The following is a 27,185-nucleotide window of genomic DNA, read 5'->3' on the forward strand; positions in this document are numbered from 1 at the left end:
TGCTATGGAGGACAACAGACAAGCGTATTTCACAGAGACCGGGAATCACACAGATCACAAACAAACCAAAACTGATCACAAAAAGGTCTGTTGATTTAAAGCCTCAAGTTGTGGTCGTCACTTTCCATTTCAAATTGTTCTAACAAAAGAAATATGAGCACAAAACACCTGTATAATCAGCTTTAGGTATAACCATTAAATTAAAATATTAATGTGTCAAAAGAATACAAACAAGAATTGTAAGCTACAGGCAACCTTTATAAGAGTGCTGAGTCATCACACTGCTGAGCAGTCTTAAACTCCCCACGATAATTTGAGAACTGTGACTGTCTGTGCACTGCATTAGACTACATGTTTCTGTTGTTGATCTAACATCACACTTTGCAGGTACACAAAAACGCAACATTCGCCACTTTCACTAAGCTTCTCATCTTGCTAGATTGTCATTAGCATGCATTCTCATGAAGTCACATGTCAATATTAGTGGACATTTCCATATTCTTTACTATTCTATATAAAAAGGACAATATGTGTTGTACAGTGCATTCCACTGAACTTATATGAAACGTTTTTAATTATGACACTACTAATCCAACCTCTGCTGACAACTAATTATATGGATGGTTAAGTGTTTGTTTCTTCAATTCAGTAAGTGTTTGAGATCCATAGATTCTTCTCTTGTCCTTCATCTTCTTTAAAACGCCAACATGAGTAGAACCATCTCTGTCCAAGGCTCTCCAAGCTGGACCTCTCATAATAACTTACCATGGCTTTCCAGGCATTGTTTGTGGTATGGGATGGACTAGGTGTAGGTCAGGTGCTGCCCATTCAGTTATGATGTGTGGGTACTGGAGATGCAGGTAGATCCACTAACACAGTACACCAAGTTGCAGTGAAGGGTAATTTAAATGTAAGACATTGTGGCAGATGTCATTTTCAGAAACACCATCATTACCCAAACATTTCACACGAGTATCTACAGAATAAAAGCTGAGCCTTAAAAACAACAGGCTGAGACTGACGTCTAAGGCCGCACCAACCTGTGATGCACAACATCCTTTATTTAAGACAGACGTGTGATACAAGGTAATATACACACAGAGTACACACTGGGGGCATAGAAAAAGTACAGAGGGATGTTTATGGAGGAAGGCAACAGCAGAAGTAGATGCTCGTCCCCTACAATATAAATCATAAACCAACTTCATGAAACAAGCTCTCCTTTCACACAGAGGAAAACGAAGTAAATTAACAAAATCCTGAACATAGTGACCACTCTGGACAAAACTATCGACTGACATTATGCCTAACTTAATTGTCTTGAGGTATAGAGACTTTGGCACATCATATTCAATCCAGTGCTTGGGTGTTAGGGTTATCAGAGGCCTCTGTGCGTCTCCCTGCAGATGCTTACCTGGCCCATCAAAAGGTAACAGTTTGGAGGGCAGGGGGTCCTTGGCGCTCAGGGGGATGAGGTACAGGTCTTTGATGCGGCGGTTGTTGTTGGCGACCACTCCAAAACGCTTCCTACTGCTGAAATAAGAGAAGAGAGAGACGTAGGCCACCTCCTCTTCCTCTGTGGCTGGATGGAACCGGATCAGACACAGCTCCTGGAGATGAGGCAAACAAAGAGAGGGGTGTGACTTTAGGGTCCTCAACCAGGAAGTAGGTTGTGTATAAATACCTCACATTATTAGATTGTGGTGGAAGCTTTACCTTGGACAGAGATGTCTTCAGTTTTCCCACATAGTCCCACACAGTGCTGGGAGAGATTCGGCCTCCAATGTGGATGGTGTCAGGCAGATCCTGTACAGGATTAACAATGTCACCTTTGTGTTAAACTCGGATGACATTACCATATATTCACAACCAATTCAAACAAGTACAGTGCCTTCGGAAAGTATTCATAACCCTAGACTTATTCCACATTTTGTTATTAGAGTCTGAATTCAAAATGTATTAAATCTTTATTTTCATCTACACACAATACCCCATATGCAAAAGTGAAAACATGTTTAGAAATTGTAGCTAATTTATCGAAAATAAGTCTATGAGCTTTGCACACCTGGACTGTACAATATGAGCTAATTATTCTTTGCAAAATTCATCAAGCTGTCAAGTTGGTTGTTGATCATTGCTAGACAGCCATTTTCAAGTCTTGCCATAGATTTTCAAGCCGATTTAAGACAAAACTGTAACTAGGCCACTCAGGAACATTCAATGACATCTTGGTAAGCAACAGTGTGTATTTGGCCTTGTGTTTAAAGTTATTGTCCTGCTGAAAGGTGAATTTGTCACCTAGTGTCTGTTGGAAAGCAAACTGAAGCAGGTTTTCCTCTAGGATTTGCCTGTGCTTCGCTCTATTCCATTTCTTTTTATTCAAAAAACTCCCTAGTCCTTGACAATGACAAGCATACCCATAACATGATGCTGCCACCACCATGGTTGAAAATATAAAGGGTGGTACTCAGTGATGTGTTGGACTTGCGCCAACCATAATGCGTTGTATTCAGGAAAAAGTGAATTTCTTTGTCACATTTCTTGCAGTTTTACTTTAGTGCCTTATTGGGGCGGCAGGTAGCCTAGTGGTTAGAGCGTTGGGCCAGTAACCGAAAGGTTGCTAGATCGAATCCCCAAGCTGACAAGGTAAACATCTGTCATTCTGCCCCTGAACAAGGCAGTTAACCCACTGTTCCTAGGCCGTCATTGAAAATAAGAATTTGTTCTTAACTGACTTGCCTAGTTAAATAAAGGTTAAATAAAATAAAATAATTGCAAACAGGATGCATGTTTTGTAATATTTTTGATCCATCCTCAGTCTTCTCCTACCACAGCCATTAAAGTCACCATTGGCCTCACGGTGAAATCCCTGAGCGGTTTCCTTCCTCTCCGGCAACTGAGTTAGGAAGGATGCCTGTATCTTTGTACTGGGTGTATTAAGCGTAATTAGTAACTTCACCCATGATCAAAAAGGGGCATTCAATGTCAGCTTTTTATTAAAAAATTACCCATCTACCAATAGTTGCCCTTCTTTGCGAGGCACTAGAAAACCTCCCTGGTCTGTGTGGTTGAAATTCCTTTGCTCCACTGAGGGACCTTACAGATAATTGTATGTGTGGGACACAGAGATAAGGTAGTCATTCAAAAATCTAGTTAAGCACTATTATTGCATACAGAGTGAGTCCGTGCAATTTGTGTGACTCCTGAACTCTGACTTCCAATAACAAAAGGGGTTGAAAACTTACTCAAAACATTTCAGCTCCTCCTTTTGAATTAATTTGTAAAAATGCCTAAAAACATAATTCCACACTGACATTATGGGGTACTGTAGGCCAGTGACACACAATCTCAATTTAATTATTTTTAAATTGAGGCTGTAACACAACAAAATGTTGAAAAGTCAAGGGGTGTGAATACTTTCTGAAGGCGCTGTAAGTAATGCATGAATTCTGGCCAAAATGTAGTGAGACTTTCACTATGATCAAATATAACAGTTATCTTAGCAGTTATGTCTTAGTTGTGGTTTTTCTTAGTTCACGTAAGAAAACTACAACTACCAGTGATGTAATCTTTTCTAACAAATGAATAACCAACCTCTTTCAGGTGCTCAAAGGATCCTGAGACCAGGTATGCCTTAGTGACAAACTTGGCCACGGTGTGCATGTTGACTAATCCTTTCCACATCATCTCCTGGCCATGGAGGAAGATTGCGGTCTCGCCCTCTGGAGGAGGCTCTGACGAGGCAGCTTTCTGCATGATGGGCCTGGGGATGGAAGGTGGAGGAGCTGGGGGCATGGGCAGAGGCCCCTTGGGCACCACCTCCATCGCTGCAACCGGAGTGGGCTCTACTGAGACGGCTGGTCTTGAATAAGTATCTGCTGGGAAAGGTCTTGAATAGGACTCTGTTGGAATGGGTCTTGAATAGGTATCTGTTGAGATGGGTGCTACGATGGATGTGTCTGGGGCAGAGTGGGTGACCGTCACTCCAGAGCTGTGTCTTGCCATGCGGGGATCTCTGCGGGTGATGCTGACAGAGGAGACGGCTGGTGCAGTGACAGGGGCTGGGGTCTGGGGCGGAGGAAAATGGATGCTTGTGTCCTCCTGGTAGGGCAGGGGCTCAGGGACTGGCGTCTCACTGCCGGGATAGGAGACCGGGGCACCTTCACCTGAGGAGGACCTGGACAAGCGCCTCACCTCTTGCCTCATTTCAGGCTTCTTGGAGAGTTTGGCCTTCTTGGCGGCTGGTTCATCGTCTGCAGACTTCTGGCCTGGAAGAGGGGAGACAGGTTACTTAAACCTCCAAATCCACTAATCAAAGTTAAGCATGGAGTAATAAGAATGAAGATATGAGGGACATATGTGAGGGGAGTTCAGGTATGCTCAAAGTTTATATGCCACCGTTTCTTGCAACATTCATTTTTACCTGTGCAGATTTTGCAGTTGAGGTCAAAGAGGTGGGCCCTGTGTTCGGCTGTGGTGTCCCGCATCATGCTGAAGATGTCTGGCAGGGAACTGCCACTTTTCACCCCCACCTGAACAGAGCCAGAAGAGGGAGCGGAGCTAGCTTCCTCTTGTTCCTGAACACATTGTAAAACGAAAACAGAGAGACAGTCAAAACTACAAACTGACAATGGAATCTCAAATAGCACATCAAACCATAGCCAAATCTGATGAGGTCCTGAATGGAAGAAATATTCTGAGCACACGAATCATTAGATCATCTCTAAAACGATAGCTACATTGATGCACAGTGGGTGTGAAACGTGATTAGAGTGATGCACAGGGCGGCTGGCAGTGAGCTTCAGTAGGACAAAGGGACAGTTTAAAGAGGTATGGGACAGGTTGGCAAGAGAATTAAACTGTAAAACCACAATATATGTTACCCACATGTTAACACCCAGGACAACATGGTTCTTGTCTTATGCAAGGAAAATGAAAGACAAGCGGAAGTGAAAGAAAGGGTGAGAAAGCCACCACTTACTGCAGAAAAAGACATGCGAGGAGATGGAGAAGTGCCAGAGTTACATACGTCTCCATCAGACATTGGAGGAGCGTCCTCCATGTCCACATCAAGGGGGCCAGAATCAAGCCTATGGCCCGATTTGGACTGCCCTGTCTGGGATCTAGCACTGGGAGCCTATGAGATACAACAGAGGTCATCAACTTGGATGTAGGCCTTATTGAACAATATGCGAAAATGAGACTAATTATATGGTCTCTTTAGTAGTGATATTTAGTTGCACAATAAATACCATTCCTAGTACTGCTCTGTCTATAGAATTATTGGTTTCATTATCATGATCTCTAATAGGTCAACAGAGGAGTTCCTTCTTACCTCAGTGGTGTCAGGCTTCCTCCACTCTGAGATCTCTTTGGAGAGTAGCTCATCTGCACTCAGCCTCACCAGCCTGAAGGGACTGACCTCTCCCCAGACCACGCGGTAGAACAGGCCCTGAGACAAGCACAACATACCGTTTACTCACCTGGCACATATGGCTTGTGAACATAAAACATTTCAGTAATATCATTTAAATTGAATTCATGACTCACGATCAATTCACCCACATACCAACAACGCAATACTATAATATAGAAATACTCATTCAAATGTACAGGTTACTGCCAAAATAAAAGGAAACAATTGAGTGAATGAGGGATATATTGAAAGCAGGTGCTTCCACACAGTTATGGTTCCTGAGCAATTCCTAAGCAATTAAATGTCCCATCATGCTTAGGGTCATGTATAAATGTTGGGCAGGCCCAGTTATTTTGGCTACCATGGTTACACCCCCACAGGATGACAATGCCCCCATCCACAGGACACGAGTGATCACAATGGTTTTATGAGCATGAAAACGATGTAAACCATATGCCATCTCAATTACCAGATCTCAACCCAATTGAACACTTATAGGAGACTCTGGAGTGGCGCCTGAGACAGCGTTCTCCACCAACAACAACACACCAAATGGTATTTCCTGTAGAACAAATAATGGTGTTGCATCCCACTAATAGAGTTCCAGATGCTTGTAGAATCTATGCAAAAGCACATTGAAGCTGTTCTGTCTCATGGTGGCCCAACGCCCTATTAAGAGACTTTATGTTGGTATTTACGTTGTTTTGGCAGTTACATGTACATGGCTTTCCAACATTTGCCATATTTGGTTAGCCTACACAACTTATCACTTGACTAGTCACTTCTGCAGACACCTGTGGACTCACCTTGTTTTTGGGGTCCTTCAGGTTAAACATGAGGGATCTGTACTTGTTCTTGTACTTGCTGTCCGTGCAAAGGCACAGGTTGAACATCTCCTTCTCAATGCTGACCGCCAGTTTTCCCACCTCGTTCTCAGACATGTTCAAATCATCACTGTCACTCACCCTGGTGGGACAATAAATCAAATCGCATTGGTCACATACACATATTAGAGCTAAACATTCTAGACAATGCAGTTGTAAAGATGTGGGGAACATGAACAGTTGAAGTCAGAAGTTTACATACACCTTTGCCAAATACATTTAAACTCAGTTTCACAATTCCTGACATTTAATCCTAGTAAAAATTCCCTGTCTTAGGTCAGTTAGGATCACCACTTTATTTAAAGAATGTGAAAAGTCTGAATAATAGTAGAGAGGATGATTCATTTCAGCTTTTATTTCTTTCATCACATTCCCAGTGGGTCAGAAGTTCACATACACTCAATTAGTATTTGGTAGCAAAGCTTTTCAATTGTTTAACTTGGGTCAAACGTTTGGGGTAGCCTTCCACAAGCTTCCCACAATAAGTTGGGTGAATTTTGGCCCATTCCTCCTGACAGAGCTGGTGTAACCGAGTCAGGTTTGTAGGCCTTCTTGCTCACACATGCTTTTTCAGTTCTGCCCACAAAGTTTCTATAGGATTGAGGTCAGGGCTTTGTGATGGCCACTCCAATACCTTGACTTTGTTGTCCTTAAGCCATTTTGCCACAACTTTGGAAGTATGCTTGGGGTCATTGTCCATTTGGAAGACCCATTTGTGACAAAGCTTTACCTTCCTGACTGATGTCTTGAAATGTTGCTTCAATATATCCACATAATTTTCCTGTCTCATGATGCCATCTATTTTGTGAAGTGCACCAGTCCCTCCTGCAGCAAAGCACCCCCACAACATGATGCTGCCACCCCCGTGCTTCACGGTTGGGATGGTGTTCTTCGGCTTGCAAGCCTCCCCCTTTTCCCTCCAAACATAACGATGGTCATTATGACCAAACAGTTCTATTTTTGTTTCATCAGACCAGAGGACATTTCTCCAAAAAGTACAATCTTTGTCCCCATGTGCAGTTGCAAACCGTATTCTGTCTTTTTTATGGTGGTTTTGGAGCAGTGGCTTCTTCCTTGCTGAGCGGTCTTTCAGGTTATGTTGATATAGGACTCGTTATACCCTGGATATAGATACTTTTGTACCCGTTTCCTCCAGCGTCTTCATAAGGCCCTTTGCTGTTGTTCTGGAATAGATTTGCACTTTTCGCACCAAAGTACGTTAATCTCTAGGAGACAGAAGGGGTCTCCTTCCTGAGCGGAATGACGGCTGCGTGGTCCCATGGTGTTTATACTTGCATACTATTGTTTTTATTTTTCTGAGGTCTTGGCCGATTTCTTTTGATTTTCCCATGATGACAAGCAAAGAAGCACTGAGTTTGAAGGTAGGCCATGAAATACATCCACAGGTCCACCTCCAATTGACTCAAATGATGTCAATTAGCCGATCAGAAGCTTCTAAAGCCATGACATAATTTTCTGGAATTTTCCAAGCTGTTTAAAGGCAAAGCCAACTTAGTGTATGTAAACTTCTGACCCACTGGAATTGTGATACAGTGCATTATAAGTGAAACAATGTCTGCAAACAATTGTTGGAAAATTTACTTGTGTCATGCACAAAGTAAATCCTAACCGATTTGCCATAACTATAGTTTGTTAACAAGAAATTTGTGGAGTGGTTGAAAAATTAGTTTTAATGACTCCAACCTAAGTGTATGTAAACTTCCAACTTCAACTGTATTCTCCATTGGCCTACAACAATTTCTTAGTATTTGCTAAAATAAAAAAAATAAAAAATAAATAAAATCAGATGAATAACCTTGCATTAAGTTCAAGAGACAATGTAAGCCATTCTCTCGAAACGTGGATCAGTCTAGGTCTAGGACTTCTGGGATACTCACCTCTTGTAGAGGATGTCTGTGAGCGAGCGGCGGATGTTCTGTCTCATCTGGTTGTTGGGCGGAGCTGTCGGGCACATCATGGAAGGTGCAGAAGAGCCTGGCTCATGGTGTCGGGTGGAAGGGGCTGAGGATGTGACTCTGGACGGACTACGACCTGAGGAGTCCCTTTGCTGGGGCTGGGCCTGCTTCTTAGGGATGGTAAAGCTGGACTTGCCAACCCTCAGGGCTCCTGTGACGTGATGTCGTGGGGCATCTAAAGAACCAGGGGCAGAAGGGGTCAGGACAGCAGGTGGTGGAGGTGGTTTCTTGGATTTGGTTTTGTTAGGAGGGGGGGGTGGTTGTTTCTTTGGTGCCTTAGCACTGCTGCCTGGAGTTGCTGGTTTATTGCGTCTGGTGTATGTCTTTAATAATTTGGGGCCGGGGGACTTCTTTCCTCCTTTGAGCGGCGCTGTAGAAGCAGGTGACTTCTTCTCAGAAGGGGTTGATTCCTTCTCACTCTGGTCCTCTTCACTCTCCTCTACAGGAGCTGTGGAGTGTAAAACAACTTGCATTAAACACAAGTAGAAACAGTATATGACCCATCATGAAAACATGACAAATAAATTGAATTCAGGGTAAAAAAGGTAAAACATTTAACTAGCAAGTCAGTTAAGAACACATTCTTATTTACAATGATTGCATATGCAATGTGATCTTAGATTCACTTAATGACGGACTGCCAGACATGACCAGAATGCATACATAGAACACAAAAAATTGAAGCTGGACCTCCTCCCTTTGTTGGATCTAATAATAAATACCATGACAAACACAAAATAAACCTGGTTAAAATACATCTTTCCACACACGGAGAAAGCCAACCATAGGCAGGCACATAAAATGGGTTAAATAAATATAAAACAGTACTTGGAAATATATTTTATTCTCTGACTAAAATTGATGTAAAATGAATTTGTATAAAAAGGACCCATTTTTGGGGTGTTGCAATTCCAGTCTTCTCAACATTAGTTCAAATGGTGGTGATCCTCTTCATGAAGAATGTAGACGAGACACCACTTCAGTGTTATCAGAAGGGACCGATGTACTAAATGCTCCTAGGCCTGACTGTGTACTAAATGAACAGTATGAATGGTTCCTGCATCCCATTTTACATCCGTTCCTGAGCTACAGCACTAGACCCCGATCAACAACCCATCAGATATTAAGCCCTAAAAAAAAACACTGTCTGGAAAGTCATTGGGTACAGGGGTCTCCACAAAACTAAAATGAGATTCCATTAGGATGTGAATCTCCCTGTGTCTGGTCTTTGAAGATCCCACTAGTTGACCCACTGTATCAAGTGGCCAGAAAACAACCAATAGTTCAACTTAACTTGGAACTTACCATGTTTGGGCAAAAAATGTCTGAACGTTCATCTCCTTCTACATAGCTTCATACATCCCACACCAAATCTGATATTTTCACCACTGAAAATTCATATTGCTGTGAGGCCAGCACACAGAACTAGGGTTGTTCTAACAATACCATCTACCTTCAGCTGTACACACATCTAATGAGCGTTCAATAAAGACAAAATATTTGTCAAGTAATATTAAGCTCAACAATTCAAGATCAATGCAACATCTTTCCCCAGGGGCACTGGTTGTGCATGACAAGTATACTAGTACCAATTGCTTTTGTATGACTTGATATGGAAAAATCTGGACATCGATATTAGTTATAGCTTTGTTAAAGCAGATATTTGCCACGTCGGTGTTGCTCATTACCAAAGTATGAGAAATCTGTCTGTACATTAAAAATGGCAAATACCTGTGAGTGCCATCAGCAGAAAATGCTACTGCCATATCCAATTAAACAATTTCTCATTGAGCCAAAGGGACACATCATTCACCTCCAGCCCTAACTACTAAACCTGTTCTTACCTGTATAACAATTATCACTCGCATTCTTTTAAAATCACCAATATGTTCATATACACAGATTTCAAACAAGACCTGTTTAGACAAACGGGCAGCAATAGGAATTTCAATGTGACTGATTTGCTCACAAAAACTTGGCAAACTATCAAAATGTGTATGTACGCAAAATAATATATTGGAGATCTGAGAGTATATAGACATGCAAGCAGGTCATGAGTGAATAACATATGGCATTTCCCCTCCATACATCTGAAGAACAGGCAGCTGTAATTACATGGCTAAGCAGATTCCTGAAGTCATGAACTACCAATGCAAATACACATTTAAAATACTCGCATTCCAAACTATGCATAACCTCAGTCTAATTACTCCCCTCAAAATTAGAAACCTGGGTAAAGCTTTGAAACAAAGCAGAGTTCATAGCAAAAAATACTAAATTGTCCCTAAATGTCTCAGTAATTTCATATCAGTAAAACAGAAGTGTGGTAGAACTTAGGAAATAATGGTCTGCCACCCTGCTCTTTATGTTTAGTTGATGACGACTCTGGTGTTCCACTCTTCTAGTCATCTAATACTTCTGAGCAGTGTCTTCAGCAGGTCGTCTCAGTAGAAGAAACAATAGATTTCCTGTTCCAGCTGTCCGAGTCAGTCCGCTTCAGACTTTCACTTCCTCTCGTGGCGTGTAGATCTGTGGCACATGCTGTCCGAGAGCAACTGGTCAGGACATCCTAAGTAATCCGAGACCCCTCATATAATCAATCAAGGCATCCAAAAATCTGTCTTAACACCTTTTATTTTATCGCCAGTGCCCCAGAGGGAGTTTGGATGCATGACATTCAATAAAGAAACAGCACACCATTCACAAAGCTAATCGTGAATACTTCCTTGGTTGCACCGAATACTTATAGCTCAATTCATCAGCAGTGTGAGCTGTATTTCTGTATCGTTCCCTGTATAAATCCAGGGACAAAAAAAACACCGCTGAGACCTACCTGCTCGAGAGGGACTGCCTCTAGATGAACAGCAGTTGAGGAGCACGTGGAGATTTTCACACGCACCACAAGAGTGCCAACACACATTCGCACTGCATACAGTAACCTTTGATTCATTTCTCATAAATAATCCCCAATCATTGCTTTGTTCATGGTAACCGATATATATATTTTTTTTAAACACGGCTTTCAAAATAAACCCTAAAATAGTCACGTTTGTCTCCATTCATAGCAATGTGTACTTACCCACTCAGCAACTCTGTATACCTGACTAAGTAACCATGACCTTGTAACACACTTTCAAACTCCAAATACATTTGGGGACCCATTCTCTTTAGTGCTTTCCCCAAAGATCTGGGTCATTAAATCTAAGGCACGTGTGTCAATCTCATTCCACGGAGGCCCGAGTGTCTACGGGTTTTCGCTCCTCCCTTGTACTTGATTGATGAACTAAAGCCCTCCATGAAATAAATGTGACACCACTGATCTAAGGCATTACGTTGCCATGACAGCAACCACATTTATCAATGGGGAAATAATGTGGTTTTGTTTCTAAGAACCCATAATAGAGCGATGCAAATACATTCAGATGGCTCACTTGACAACCCCTATAGTGTGAGAAGACAAAATGTTTAAAAGTGGATTATTAAGACCTTCAAAGAGATACATACACGTTTTGTTTAACACTGTTGGTGGTGCTATGGGTGTAGTCTTTTCTGGCGTTACTGCATTGTAATTATGGTCGCTGGACCAGGACGACACAGTGGGTGGTGGTGGCTGCTGCACTGCATTCTGCTCTTCATCACCATCCTTCTTGTCATCCTCACTGTCAGACTCCTCCTCTGTGGACTTCTTGCTGGTCTTCCTTCCGGTGGAACTCCTCTGCATGAACAGACATTCAATCAAAAATCAGTAACAGGGCACAGGAAAGGTTCCATAGCAAAACTTATTTTTGTTCAGTGTACATCCTGCATTACACAAAACATCTAAACTGTTGGTCCCATCAGCTGAAACAGAAGATCCCATAAATGTCCCATACGCACAAAAAAAACCTTACTTCTGTCAAATTTGTTTACATTTCTCCTTTGCCAAGATAATCCATCCACGTGACAGGTGTGGCATATCAGCATGATTGTTACATAGGTGCACCTTGCACTGGGGACAAAAAAGGCCACGCTAAAATGTGCAGTTCTGTCACACAACGCCACAGATGTCTCAAGTTGAGGGAGCGTGCAACTGGCATGCTGACTGGAGGAATGTCCACCAGAGCTGTTGGCAGAGAATTTAAATGCAATTTCTCTACCATAAGCCGCCTCCAAAGTTATTTTTGTAGACTTCGGTAGTACGTCCAACCGGCCTCAACAGCAGACCACATGTAACCATGCCAGCCCAGGACCTCCATATCCGGCTTATTCACCTGCGGGATGGTCAGAGACCAGCCAGCCGGAGAGCTGATGAAACTATAGGTTTGCACAAACGAAGAATTTCTGCAAAAACTGTCAGAAATCATCTCAGGGAAGCTCATCTGTGTGCTCGTCGTCCTCACTTCAGAGTGCAAATGCTCACTGGTACGCTGTAGAAGTGTGCTCTTCAAGGACGAATCCCAGTTTCAACTATCAGGATGATGAAGACTCCGTAAAGAGTGCCCAATGGTGGCGGTGGGTTTATGGTACGGGCAGGCATAAGCTACAGACAACGAATAATTGCATTTTATCGATGGCAATTTGAATGCAGAGATACTGTGACGAGATCCTGAGACCCATTGTCATGCCATTCCTCTGCTGCCATTACCTCACGTTTCAGCATGATAATGCACGGCCCCCAAGGACACAATTCCTGGAAGCTGAAAATGTCCCAGTTCTTCCATGGCCTGCATACTCACCAGACATGTCACCCATTGAGCATGTTTGGGACGCTCTGGATCGACATGTACGACAGCGTGTTGAAGTTGCCGCCAATATCCAGCAACTTCACACAGCCATTGAAGAGTGAAAACATTCCACAGAACACAATCAGCAGCCTGATCAACTCTATGCAAAGGAGATGTGTCGGGCTGAATGACAAAAACGGTGGTTCTGATCCACGGCCCTTTTTCTTTAAGGCACAGTGCATTCAGAAAGTATTCGGACTCCTAGACCTTTCCACATGGTTACGTTACAGCCTTATTCTAAACTGGATTAAATAAATGTTTCCTCAATCCACACACACACACACAACCCCATAATGACAAAGCGAAAACATGTTTAGAAATGTTTGCAAATTTATAAAAAATAAAAACAAATACCTTAAATACATAAGTATTCAGACCCTTTGCTTTGAGACTTGAAATTGAGCTCGGGTGCATCCTGTTTCCATTGATCATCCTTGAGATGTTTCTACAACTTGATTGGAGTCCACCTGTGGTAAATTCAAATGATTGGACATGATTTGGAAAGGCACACCTGTCTAAATAAAGGTCCGACAGTTGACAGTGCATGTCAGAGCAAAAACCAAGCCATGAGGTCGAATGAACTGTCCGTAGAGCTCCGAGACAGGATTGTGTCGATGCACAGATCTAGGGAAGGTTACCAAAACATTTCTGCAGCATTCAAGGTCCCCAAGAACACCGCGGCCTCTATCATTTGGAACCGCCAAGACTCTTCCTAGAGCTGGCCGCCTGGCCAAACTGAGCAATCGGGTGGGGGGGGGCCTTGGTCAGGGCCTTTATAGTTGTGGCAAGACGAAAGGCCTGTTTTTCAGCAGCAGGGACTGGGAGTCTAGTCAGGACCGAGGCAAAGATGAACAGAGCAAAGTACAGAGAGATCCTTGATGAAAATCTGCTCCAGAGCGCTCAGGACCTCAGACTGGGGGGGGAAGGTTCACCTTCCAACAGGAAAACAACCCTAAGCACACAGCCAAGACAGCGCAAGAGTGGCTTCGGGACGATTCTCTGAATGTCCTTGAGTGGCCCAGCCAGAGCCCGGACTTGAAAATCTCTGGAGATGTGAAAATAGCAGAGCAGCAATGCTCCCCATCCAACCTGACAGAGCTTGAGATGATCTGCAGAGAAGAATGAGAGAAACTCCCCAAATACAGGTGTGCCAAGCTTATAGCGTCATACCGAAGACGCGAGGCTGTAATCGCTGCTTCAACAAAGTACTGAGTAAAGGGTCTGAATACCGATGTAAATGTGATCAGTTTATTTGTAATACATTTGCTAAAATTTCTAAAACCTGCTTCGTCATTGTGGGGTAAGTTTGTAGTTCGATGAGGGGGTGAAAAACGATTTAATCAATTTTAGAATAAGGCTGTAAAGTAACAAAATGTGGAAAAAGTCAAGGGGTCTGAATACTTTCCAAATGCACTGTCTGACCAACCAATGCATATCCGTATTCCCAGGTCATGTGAAATCCATAGATTAGGGCCTAATGAGTTCATTTGAATTGACCGATTTCCTTATATGAACTGTAACTAAGCTGCCACCACCATACTTCACAGTAGGGATTGTGTTAGACCGGTGATGAGCCGTGCTTGCTTCTCTCCAGATATAGTCATTTGCATTCAGAGTAAAATGGGTCTCATCACACCAGACTCGTTTGCCTTACGTTACAAGTCTTTCTCATGCCTTTTTGTAAACTCCAGGCATGCAGTCATGTGCCTATTTCTCAGGAGTGGCTTCTGTCTGGCCACTAACCCATAGAGCTCAGATTACAGCACTTCACCAGACTGTTGTTCTTCTGCCAGGTTATCCCATCTCAGCCAAGGCACTCTCTATTTCTGTCAGAGTGTTCATTGGGTTCTTGGTCACCTCCCTGACCAAGGTCCTTCTTGCCCGGTTGCTTAGTTTGGTCGGACGGCCAACTCTAGGCAGAGTCTGGGTAGTTCCATATTTTCCCCCATTTCCTAATGGAGACCACTACTCTTAGAAACGTTCAACAATCTAGAAATAGTTTTATACCCTTCCCCAGATACTATATATGCTTCATCACAATTCCATCTTGGAGATCTACGTCGAGGTCCTTCGGAGAGTTCCTTGGACTTTATGGTATGGCTTCTGCTCTGACATGCACAGTCAACTGTGGGACCTTATATAGACAGGTGCGTTACTTTCTAAATCATGTCCAAACAATTGAATTGGCCACAGGTGGACTCCAATCAAGTTGATCAAAAGAAATTGGATTCACCTGAGCTAGAGGTCGTCACGGATCCACCTCTACCCAAATACCCAAGGGGGTCCGGAGTCAGAATTCTAAATAAATGTCACGGGTCTGATCTGATTGTCACGAGTCTAACTTTAACTGGCTTGTCCGGAGGGACATATACATACATATCCGAACGTGACCGCTGCAGTAGAGAGAGATATTGTATAATTTATGCTGCGGGTCTTGCTTTTCATGAGTGGCGTGTGTAGCTTGTTGTTGGCCAATCATAAGTCATGAAAATAGGCTACAGTCAGAGCCTCCCTGTGTGGCAAAAGTTAGGAGATATCTAAAATCAATGGAAGATGGAATTAAAAAGGTAAAGGAGAAGGATAGGCTACAACGACCAAGAGCCAACATGTAGGCTGCTACTTAAATATTCTAAATGGAGTAGCTTCTCAGTTTGATGCTGTCAAGACAAGTACTACGTAATCATATTGAATGAAATAACCTAGATATGGCAGCCATTAGTCTACTATAGCTCCAGTCGGCTTGGTGGTTGCCATCCCTCCCTCCTCCCTGCACTCAGTGTCACTTGCTCACTCTCACAGCCTACACACACACACACACACACACACACACACACAGCAAGGCCCCTGCTGGAGTCACCACTTCCTACCTCACGCTTTATCAGCTCCGGCTAATAAAGTAGCTTAAAAATGTACTTTTCTGCTGCTTCCCTCACTTCGATCAGACCCGACCAGGTCTATATGGAATGGGTCTAGTTGTCCTTGGGTCTGTATCTCGAGATTTTTTTTTTTAAAATGCACATCGGGTCCGGATGGGAAAGCCCCAGGGCCATTTCGGGAGGGGTGCATCTTTTCGGACCAGTGAAGGTCTTTAAACCAAGCTAAATTTTGAGCATGATAGCAAAGGGGTGTGAATATCTCTATTTAATTTTCAAAAAAAATGTGCCGACATTTCTAAAAACATGTTTTCACTTTGTCATTATGGGGTATCGTGTGTATATGGGTGAGCATGTTTTTTGAATTCAGGCTGTAACAGAATGTGGAATAAGTCAAAGGGTATGAAAACTTTCTGAAGGCACTGTTTCTCTCCTGGGGCAACGTCGCCCCGTCCCTCCTCGGCAAGATGTTCCTCATAACAGAATTCTGTTCTGTAGTTCCTGCTGAAGCAATCAATTACCAACCTTCCCACGAATGTTCGTTAACAATGACTCAGAAAAAATTATCTTGCAAGTAAACAGACATTTTCTGTCATTTCACTATAATTACTCAGATATTTCAGGAAAAAAATTCTGACCTGGTGTATGGCCTTGTTAGTCATTGGTAATGGGTCACAATTTCACAGAAAGAAGAATTTCATATAAGAAATTGGTGTACATTTTTGGGGCAAATTTAGAAAACTTATTTCAAAACATTGGAATACATATTGAACTTAATTTATACTCCACTCATTGTATTAATAAGCAGTGCACAGGTTCCAATACGCTCAGTGAAAGGTTTCTCAACTCTCCACAACAATAGGTGAAAATATAAACATCTTTGTTATCTTATGAACCCTTTGTTTACCTTGGTCGTTGCCCTGGCACCAGGTGTTTTTTTCTGTCCCTTAGCCTTGTCTTGATCTTTCTGCTTGGGTTCAGAAATTGACTTGGCTGCCATGGCTGCGGCGGCGTGTCTCAGGATGCACTCGCTGCCGCAGTAGACAGAGTCCTTCAGGGCAGTCTTTTCACAGCCTGGCCCAATGCATTTGGGTAGCTTAGACTCCTCCGCCGCCTGTTGAAATTCAAACAGGTCACACAGGTGCAACACAGACAATGCCACAGACGGATTCTTGTACAGGCAAAAGTGTCAGGGATTACAATATAGAAATTGTCATATGGAGTAGGGATGGTGATTTCAAAGAAAGTCTGTTCGTATATTCAATTATTTAAGGGGCTGATGGAAATACAGTTTGCGGTACGCCATTGGTTGTTCCAATTACTGGTTGTTCTGATACACAACTGAAAAGGAAACAACCTATTTTCACTACACTTGACATTCTCTACATCTGTGCGTATACATTTTGAGTGCTTGTATTCAATTATTAGTAATCAAATACAGACCTTGAATTGAGTACTCACGCCCATCCATAATATGGTGCTCTCAGACATCTTTAAGCAAGCCATTGCTGGCATGACATTATAAGCCTGAATAGGTCATTTGTTAAGTTCATCCACTGGGGCTGTGAGAAAAGTAACAAACCTACCGCCTGAAAGATCTTGATCTTCTTTTTCCCACTGGGGTTGGTGGTCTTCTCTATCCTCCCTTTGATCCCCAAGTCGTCACCCTTTTCTTCCGCCCCAGCTGAGGCTGTAGGTGAGGGAGCCGCCACAGAGGGGCTTTGCTCGGCCTTGAGGGCACCGGGGGCAGCTGCTTTGGGTTTGCCATTGGGCTTGGCCGTCTGGCTCTTCTTGGTGGTGCAGTTAGGGCAGACGTAGTCCTCCCCGTTCCGCTCCATCAGACGTCCACGAGCCTCAGTGATGCCCACACAGTCTCCATGGAACCACTCCTCACAGCGGTCGCAGCAGATCATGAACCTGGGTGCACACAGAACACTTAGCAGAGCACAGACAGATATGCAAAAACAGCTAGTCAGAGAAAGTGGGTTAACCTGTTGGGTCTAGGGGGCAGCATTTGCACGTCTGGATAAAAAAAAATGTACCCGATTTAATCTGGTTACTAATCCTACCCAGTAACTAGAATATGCATATACTTATTATATATGGATAGAAAACACTCTAAAGTTTCCAAAACTGTTTGAATGGTGTCTGTGAGTATAACAGAACTCATTTGGCAGGCAAAACCCTGAGACATTTTCTGACAGGAAGTGGATACCTGATGTGTTGTATTGACTTTAAACCTCTCCCATTGAAAAACACAGGGGTTTAGGAATATTTTGGCACTTCCTATTGCTTCCACTAGATGTCACCAGCCTTTACAAAGTGTTTTGAGTCTTCTGGAGGGAGATCTGACCGAACAAGAGCCATGGAACGGTGATGTCCCATTAGACACCTGGCGCGCTACTTCATGTTGGGTACCCTCGTTCCAATACGTTATAAAAGGCTATGCATTCGTCCACCTTGAATATTATTCATGTTCTGGTTAAAAAGGCCCTAATGATTTATGCTATACAACGTTTGACATGTTTGAACGAACGGAAATATATTTTTTCCCTCGTTCATGACGAGAAGTCCGGCTGGCTTACATCATGTGCTAACGAGACGGAGATTTTTGGACATAAATGATGAGCTTTTTTGAACAAAACTACATTCGTTATGGACCTGTGATACCTGGAAGTGACATCTGATGAAGAGAATCAAAGGTAATGGATTATTTACATAGTATTTTCGATTTTAGATCTCCCCAACATGACGTCTAGTCTGTATCGCAACGCCGTATTTTTCTGGGCACAGTGCTCAGATTATTGCAAAGTGTGATTTCCCAGTAAGGTTATTTTTAAATCTGGCAAGTTGATTGCGTTCAAAAGATGTAAATCTATAATTCTTTAAATGACAATATAATATTTTACCAATGTTTTCTAATTTTAATTATTTAATTTGTGACGCTGACTTGCGGTTGTTATTGGAGGGAAACGATTTCCTCAACATCAATGCCATAGTAAAACGCTGTTTTTGTATATAAATATGAACTTGATAGAACTAAAAATGCATGCATTGTCTAACATAATGTCCTAGGAGTGTCATCTGATGGAGATTGTAAAAGGTTAGTGTATCATTTTAGCTGGTTTTATGGTTTTGGTGACCCTGTCTTTGACTTGACAAAACATTACACACAACTCTTGTAAATGTACTGTCCTAACATACTCTAAATTTATGCTTTCGCCGTAAAACCTTTTTGAAATCGTAAAACGTGGTTAGATTAAGGAGATGTTTATCTTTCAAATGGTGTAACATAGTTGTATTTTTGAAAAATTTGAATTTTGACATTTATTTGGATTCAAATTTGCCGCTCTTGAAATGCACCTGCTGTTGATGGAGTGCACCACGGGTGGCACGCTAGCGTCCCACCTAGCCCCAAGAGGTTAACAATGTGGAACAAAGTCGCTGCTAAAGCACAGAATACAAGTCAAGCACATCACTCCGGCCAACTAATCACTAACCACTCATCCCCTTGTAGGTGGGCAACGGAGGTTAATTTGATCACATTCAGTAATCATGAAGGATCAGACAGAGCATTTATAAGAACTAGAGGCATTGGATTTCCAATTGATCAACATCCAAATGCATACCTTTTGTTGTGTTTCTGTCGACAGATGCAGTACAGTGCATTAGGGTCGTATCCTTCATCATCACCGGAGTCACTGGATGATGAGGATGACGATGGGGATTCATCTTCCTCCTGGTCATTGCGGGTCTTTATCCCTCCTCTGGACTTGGTGTCTCTCTTGTTGGGGGTGGTTCCCCTACTGGCTGCCTTAGTAGGACTCCTGGACCTGGAGGCACGCTCGCCACTGGCGTCTATGGGCTTCTCCGCGCTCCCCTTTTTTTCGTTCTCCTCCTGCTCTTCCTCCTCTTTTTCTTTCTTCACAGAGTCCTGCTCTGGCTGCACTGTGTCATCCTTCTCTTCCTGCTGCTCCTTCTCCTCGGGCTGTGGCTCTTTGGGTGCATCTCCACAACCCTTCTCCTCCTCCTGGGGCTCTTTGGGTGCATCTCCGCTACCCTCCTCTTCCTGGAGCTCTTTGGGTGCATCTCCGCTACCCTCCTCCTCCTGGAGCTCTTTGGGTGCATCTCCGCTACCCTCCTCTTCCTGGAGCTCTTTGGGTGCATCTCCGCTACCCTCCTCTTCCTGGAGCTCTTTGGGTGCATCTCTGCTACCCTTCTCCTCCTCCTGGAGCTCTTTGGGTGCATCCCCGCTACCCTTCTCCTCCTCCTGGAGCTCTTTGGGTGCATCCCCGCTACCCTTCTCCTCCTCCTGCAGCTCTTTGAGTGCATCGCCACTACACTTCTCATTGTCAGAGCTTCCATCATCACTGACAGAGCCAACTCTGCTTCTGCCACGGCCTTTAGCCTTCCGAGTTGTCTTCTTCCTGCTCCTCGTCTTCCTCACTGGGGAATCTGGCTTATCGTCCACAGACTTGGCCTCTGCGTTGCCGTCAAAACTGGCCTCGGAGGCCGTCTCTGCATCTGTTGGGGTCTGGGAGGGAGGATCCCCAGCCTCTATGCTGCCAGGTGCACTCCTCCTCCCTACTGTGCGCGCTCTCTTGGTGGTGAGCAAGAACTCCTCCAGCTTGTCAGTGCGTTTTGCCTGCCTCCCACTGCGACGTACAGGCCCTACATGGCCATCCTGGCTCTCAGCAGCAGTGTCTCCAGGCATTTCTCTCTTGGCTATGGTGGTCCGACGGAATCCCCAGGTTTTCTTGAACTCGTTTGTGGTCTTAGCAGATTGCTCTCTGTTCTCTAGCTTTTCCTCAGTATCATTGTTACCATGCTCTTGGTCTTCTCCGTCCTCCTTCTCAGCTTTATAGTCCTCTAGAATAGCTGTTGATGTAAATGACACATTATGGGACAATACATTTACGTAACGTAGCAGATTTTGCCAATCAAAAGACTAGAACGCTAATTAGGTATTCAAAGCATATAAGGGAATAGTGAAATCCCTTGTGCTGATCATGATTCTAGCAATCCTGACCCTATACCCTAATTAACAACCTACAAAAGATTTGCAGAGGATCCAGCAGTGCAGTGCCTATTAAAGTGAGACAAAGCATGACACCCCCCCCCCTCACTGAAAAGGGGAAAAGAAGCTAGTCCAAGGTACCTTGAGAGTTGCTATCCATAGGGTCCTGGCTCTGCTCTGGCTCAGGAGCTAGAGAGAGCTCAGGACTCACATTCTCCTCCATAGATGGAGTCACTCACTACTTTCAAAAAGAATATCTACAGTTAAGAGAAGAGCACAAGAGACGGACTGTGAGACAGCTACTCTTCAACTCCATTTAACTGAAGTGCGTGGTTGTTTTGGGGAGGGGGGTTGGAGCAGCACTGTCATATTCAACTACTTTCTTTATATCCATAAACAACCCTTGCAACAACAACAAAAATTCAGGGATTTGTTTGTGTTAGCGAGTGCAGTCCTTTCATACCAATTTTCTTCCTTTCCACAAACTGGCTACCGCAGGCTGGCTGCTGTAGATATGATAACGCTACAGTTGTTACTCTAGATCAGGGTGGGCAATACATTTTGGCTCGAGGGCCACATCTGGATTTTGACGCGTAGATTTTTTTTAATTGATTTGTTCGTCAAAATCAATTTGCGGGTCAGAGAAAGGGCAGTTCTTTAAAAATGGGTCCATTACAATTGCTACATTTTGTTTAAAAACCAAATCCCTCACAAGACATTTCAAATCGGCTGGTGGGCAGGATATGGCCCGTAGTTTGCCCACCCCAGATGACCAAACCACAGCAGGAGTATTTTCATGTAACAAAGTTATGAATAATCTAAAAACCCTCCACAGAACAATATTTGTAAGTGCACCGATTTTACAAAGCCATATTGTGGCACTTTGCTGCTCATTGATACATCTTAACTCAATAACAAAATATTTACTATTGGAAATTATATTGGAAGCTCAGAAAATCTGAAGTTCACTAACTAGGCAAAATACTCCAATGTCATCAAATTCTTACAAGAACACAATAGAACACCACTACTGGGACAAGTCTGTTGAAACATCTACATTTACAAAAGTCAAAATGAGTACATGGCATTTGTCCTTTCACGGAATAAAAAAAATGAACCAACCTGCTGATCTGTATTGGTGGGACACTGATCGAGGGCTTATCTGATGATTTAAGATTCCGCACACAGCAGATTCTGATCAGTAATCATCACAGGCCTGGTAGTGGGATCTTGGACCTGTACATAAGTCAGAATAAAACTGTTAAGTATTTTGGGGTATGGAAATTGCAACAATATGCAGCCTTGAAAAGCACAATACAGCACAACATATTGGCACCCAGCCAACTCCTAATTTTGTTCAATGTCTGGGACTTCAGATCATAGGTCACCGATTAAAAATTCAAGACGCTACTGAAACAGTATGTCATCGCTGACAATTTTCCTTTAGATTGACTTCCTTTAGTCTCATGATAGTTCACTTCAATCAGATATATTTAAATTAAAGGGTTGCAAAATAATAGTTGCAACAGCAAATTATGTTCAATGTACAGACAAAGTCAACATGTCAGAAAAGATTTTCGGAGTACTCAAGAAAGAGGCTAGGTAATCATTATCAGCCTCACCTAACTTCATTCAGAGTAACAAAAAATGTGTTTCAATCCCAAATAACCTAAATCCCACATTGCAGTTTACACTATCAAATCATACAAAACACAACAGTAGACCTACATGTTAAACAATGCCTGCTCTTTCCCCCCCCCCCCCCGAGTAACAGAATGCAGTATTTGTGACAAATGTTGCCCAAAAATAATATAACTCTGGCCTGCCTAAAAATCAGAGCATTTGAACTGAAACCAGCTAACGGTAGCATTTCAATTATTATTTTGAGCACCTGAGCAACACCTCTGTAGCATGATAAACAATGAGCTAAAGTGACAATCCACAGCTCAATAAAACATTCTAGGAGTGTATCTAAAGTATCTTGTCACCACATTTTTTTTTACCTATTCGATCAACCAAGAGTTCATGAAAGTGGAACACGTTCCCCACGATCAAAGCAGCTTGCTATAGATGTACAACTTTCAGAAGAGCAGTCCGTCCTGAATTCCACTGACAACACCACAAACTTGAAAACATGTCTGAGAATAAATAGAACCAACTATGTTGCAATTGTAGAATTGTGGTGAGAAGAGCATGGATTTTTACAAACATACCCAAAACATGGGTACTATCCTTCTACAGCAAGAGTGACTCATAAATCAATGCAGCATAATATCTCAATGAAAAGGAAGATTTGGGTAATACAAATACAGCAAGAAATGGAGACACCATTTCTGCAGTTTTTGTTGGGGTTGTTTGGAATACAAGTAGGTCATATTTTTATTTTGTGAATTGGTACATCAAGAAACATTGCACCATAATGTGCACAATGACACACTGAACTGAACTCTGTCTGCACCAAATAAACACATCACACCAAAAACACCAAGTCAAAATCCACCTGATTATATTACTACAGTTGTGGGGATGGCTTTGGTTCTATATTAGTAGCCTAATACACAACAGTTCTTCAGTTTTAAATGGGTACTCTGATCCATGTTTCAATGACAGACAAACACACATGCAGGGAACCATTGACATTTACTTTCACCGAACATTCAATAACCCATTCATTGGTCTGATCGTTTTCATATGCACTGCTCACCTCTGAATAGAAACGGTATTTTGTGCTCCAAAGAACCACATTGATGCTTTGCAAACGCAATTCAAAATGACCCAGCACATTATTACAACTCACCAATAGATGGGAGCATAAACAAAAGGCAGAGTGGTAACTTCAGGCCTATAGATAACTCCTACCCTCCATATCATTTGGAAACATCGCCATAAAAAAATAAAAACACAATATATGGAATTTTAAATGTCTGGATTTGAAGACGCAGTGACTCAACACAAACTATTTAATTACTACGATGCTGGGATGAGAGTAAGAAAGGTTCACCACGGATTGTTCCCTGACTATGGTCACCGCACACAGCCACGTGAGAAAGGGGGGAAAACACTCCCAGACCCACCCCAGTTGTCGTGTGGGGGAGGGGTGGTCAATGCAACATTGTTAGCTAGCTAACGTTAGGTTAGCTACAATGTTATTCGAAAGCGTAGGGAATTGATATTGAAACTAATACCTAACGTCATTTCACTCCGACTGCGCTAACTAGATGCTGGATAGCTCTTCAGGCCGCGCACAATCCCGACAGTCGTAAGGTGGCTGCACACGGAAGAAACGCCAATACGTCGCAAGGAGTCTGCGTGCACTGAGAACTCCGACACGATAGATTGCAAGCTACTATAGCTAGGTCGCGGTGGGTAAATCAAACGGCATGCTACCTAACGACGATACCGTACATTTAACCTAACGTTACCGTTAGTAGACATTTGCTGGGATTAGCTAACTATCACCATAGTGACCTCAACATTAACTCGTGCCACAAGACATCATGCGTTATTAATGCACACACAAACAAGGCCTCGTTTAGAGCTAAATAATTTACGAACATATAGTTAACTAATTAGCGTGCTGTATCACCCGTAACCGACGTCATTGCAAAACGCGTAGCGTTAGCTAACAAGCAAGGCCACAACCATGCGCTTCGCCTAGCTAGCTGACGCTAGCTTTCAACTACTTCGCTATCTAATACTTTCAAACAAACATTATTGAAACATGGCTAGTAATTTACAAAGAATGGTAACCAAGTATCGTTTGGATAAATAACGTACAATTCGACCCACTTGTAAACCTCGACGTTATGTACTTGCACCGTCCACGTTCAGTCCTCCATTTTCATTTAGTGTTGGTTGGCTCCCGCTAGTTCAGTCTGGGTAACTGCAGCCCAATGGCGACCGGCGAGTGGGTGTGTCGAAAAGAATGGGTGCATGTAAAGTGAATCAGCTAATTGGGTATGTTTCTTGCCACTCAAGACCGTTTCGCTTGACTGATTGGGCTTCACAATTGGTCGATAGTAAACGACCATTACCTCTGGTGTTGTGCCTGCCGACTTGGAAGTGTTTCTTTGTGTATTGTGGTCGTGTCGGCGATGGTAGTTACGTGGCCATTTTTCCCCCTCACATTACTTTATTTCAAGTAGGATAGCAGCCTACACATTGATACATACAGTCTACCACTCAATGGGGAGGGCATGAACGGCAACAACGAGGACAATGTGACCTTAGCTCCCGCTTGACAAGCAATACCAAAATATGTTTGTGACAATACTGTCCAGCAATGGCTTGGAAAGTTGCTACTTAGTCGCCAATATCAGGGTGACAGGAAGGAACCTTACACCCAACATCAATATATTTCTCTTCGTTTTATAACAAAAAATGTACAATTAGTTGTAAAACTAACCGACTCACTCTCATCCTCTTTAAAAACAGAAGTACAAACAACTTGGAACTCAATAAAACGAGGTAAATGGTAAAAATATTTGAACGGTCATACAACTCCAAAACTCCCGAGTGGAGCAGCGGTTCAAGGCACTGAATTTCAGTGCAAGAGGCGTAACTGCTGTCCCTGGTTCGAATCCAGGCGGTATCACATCCGGCCATGATTGAGAGTCCCATAGGGTGGCGCACAATTGGCCCAGCTTCGTCCGGTTTTGGCCGTCATTGTAAATACGAGTTTGTTCTTAACTGAATCGGGCCTCTTTCCAGAGCTCCAACCTGAAGATCGCTGACGTCATGATTTGACCTCGTATCTTTCTGAGTTCCCAGTTTGTTTTGTACGCAGCAATAGCAACATTTTCCGGGGGAGAGATGGTGGAAGTGAATGATGAGTTCGAATTAACAGTGTGTCGAGCAAAGTTGGTTTAGATGAATGTCCTGAATGGATAACAGCAGTGTCGAAGACTGGATCAAAAAGGAAGTTGCCTAAAACTGGAGTGGAGGATACGTGTATGAATGATCATTGTTTTGTGTTGGGATGCGTTGGTTGAGTAAGCATGCATATGTAGGAGGCCCATTTGAGTTGTCAAATGTGAAGTTGCCGATTGAACTGGGAAAAGTTTCGTGCTTTGCATTTAGGAGTAGAGCACCCGTCAAAGGAGTCACCTCAGAGGTGAAGACGGATGTTCAGGTTGAGTAACCTACCTGAAGAGAATTCCTGGTGTGGTTGTGGCCGGCGTCTGACCCGCTGGCGGAATGGAGCAAAATAAGTCTGTCTGTCCTGTTGTTTTTTTGTTGAAGATTAACTACCTACGCATGTGAAACTTGGTTATGTAAGATACACTTTAAGCGCGTTTGTCCGCAAACCACTAAGAAATGTAAACGATTTGTCCATGTTTCAAGTGTGTGCAGACGGTGGGGCTCATGATTCCGAGTGCCCTGTATCCTGCCAGCTGAAACGACCCGACGGCCCTGAGTTGTCCGCATGGTCCTAAGACACACCGAAGCGAAATTTTCTTATTCGATGAAGTTTAACTGCTATTGGCATCCAATACATTTTGCATTACCGCCACCTACTAGACTGGAGTATAACTCCCTTATACTTTGCTTGAAAAATAAATAAACAAATACCCTACCATTTAACACTACACTCACAATATATAATATATATATATATATATATATATATATATATATATATATATATATTATAATAAACATCACCCTACTCCACTATTTACATCTATTTAGTCCTACCTCAGGCCAACAACTTGAAAGGATGGGACACCACCACTTAACACACCCTGCAACTCTTCTGACATCAAGTCTCACACCCAAATACCTCTCTGCAGCTGCCATCACAATCTACATTTTTTGCGACTTATGTTCCATCCCTGCAGTTCAGTCCAATCTTACTGAAACATATCACTTGCTGGTTTATCTCTGTACTGGTACAGATCTACTACTCACACCATTCCTCTCAGGATCCCTCCCCCTTGACCCATCTTCCTCTACTTTCTTCACTGCCTCAGCATATGACAACTTCTGCACTACTCTAACCCTGGAAACCTCAACCTGCCTCTCTCTCACGGGACATTTCTGATCCCAAGCCCCATGAGCACCCCTACAATTAACACATACCACTACTTTCCCCGATGCTACACATTCTTTTGTCTCATGCCCTTCTGCACACTTCTCACACCTAGTAACCTCCCTCTTACACACTGCTGCACAATCTCCGTACAATCAGCACGAACCCCTCGGCCCCCGGATGCCACATTTTGTATCACAGTACAATGATAAAACTGGGGAGGAC

General features: G+C 43.1%; 1 protein-coding gene across 7 annotated transcripts in view; it reads right to left on the reverse strand.

The window, feature by feature from the left end:
• LOC106582908 (death-inducer obliterator 1) overlaps window positions 1-26,364 on the reverse strand; it is a 31,008-nt gene extending 4,644 nt beyond the window's left edge. The window contains exons 1-15 of one of the 7 annotated variants that reach the window (XM_014166523.2): window positions 26,075-26,364; window positions 22,052-22,165; window positions 21,071-21,186; window positions 19,542-20,790; window positions 17,499-17,829; window positions 16,820-17,026; window positions 11,781-11,991; window positions 8,199-8,724; window positions 6,223-6,382; window positions 5,336-5,452; window positions 4,982-5,137; window positions 4,424-4,577; window positions 3,595-4,268; window positions 1,717-1,806; window positions 1,415-1,610 (exon numbers count right to left, since the gene is read on the reverse strand). In XM_014166523.2, the coding sequence (XP_014021998.2) occupies window positions 1,415-1,610; window positions 1,717-1,806; window positions 3,595-4,268; window positions 4,424-4,577; window positions 4,982-5,137; window positions 5,336-5,452; window positions 6,223-6,382; window positions 8,199-8,724; window positions 11,781-11,991; window positions 16,820-17,026; window positions 17,499-17,829; window positions 19,542-20,790; window positions 21,071-21,152 (4,153 nt within the window). In that variant the 5' untranslated portion in view covers window positions 21,153-21,186; window positions 22,052-22,165; window positions 26,075-26,364. Of the gene's footprint in view, window positions 1-1,414; window positions 1,611-1,716; window positions 1,807-3,594; window positions 4,269-4,423; window positions 4,578-4,981; window positions 5,138-5,335; window positions 5,453-6,222; window positions 6,383-8,198; window positions 8,725-11,780; window positions 11,992-16,819; window positions 17,027-17,498; window positions 17,830-19,541; window positions 20,791-21,070; window positions 21,187-22,051; window positions 22,166-24,706; window positions 25,522-26,074 lie in introns of those variants that run through there. The other 6 variants (XM_014166522.2, XM_014166524.2, XM_014166521.2 and 3 more) reach the window with 6 other exon arrangements.
• Window positions 26,365-27,185: the final 821 nt, after the last annotated feature.

Source organism: Salmo salar, chromosome ssa22 (genome assembly GCF_905237065.1).
Source record: "Salmo salar chromosome ssa22, Ssal_v3.1, whole genome shotgun sequence".
NCBI lineage: Eukaryota > Metazoa > Chordata > Actinopteri > Salmoniformes > Salmonidae > Salmo > Salmo salar.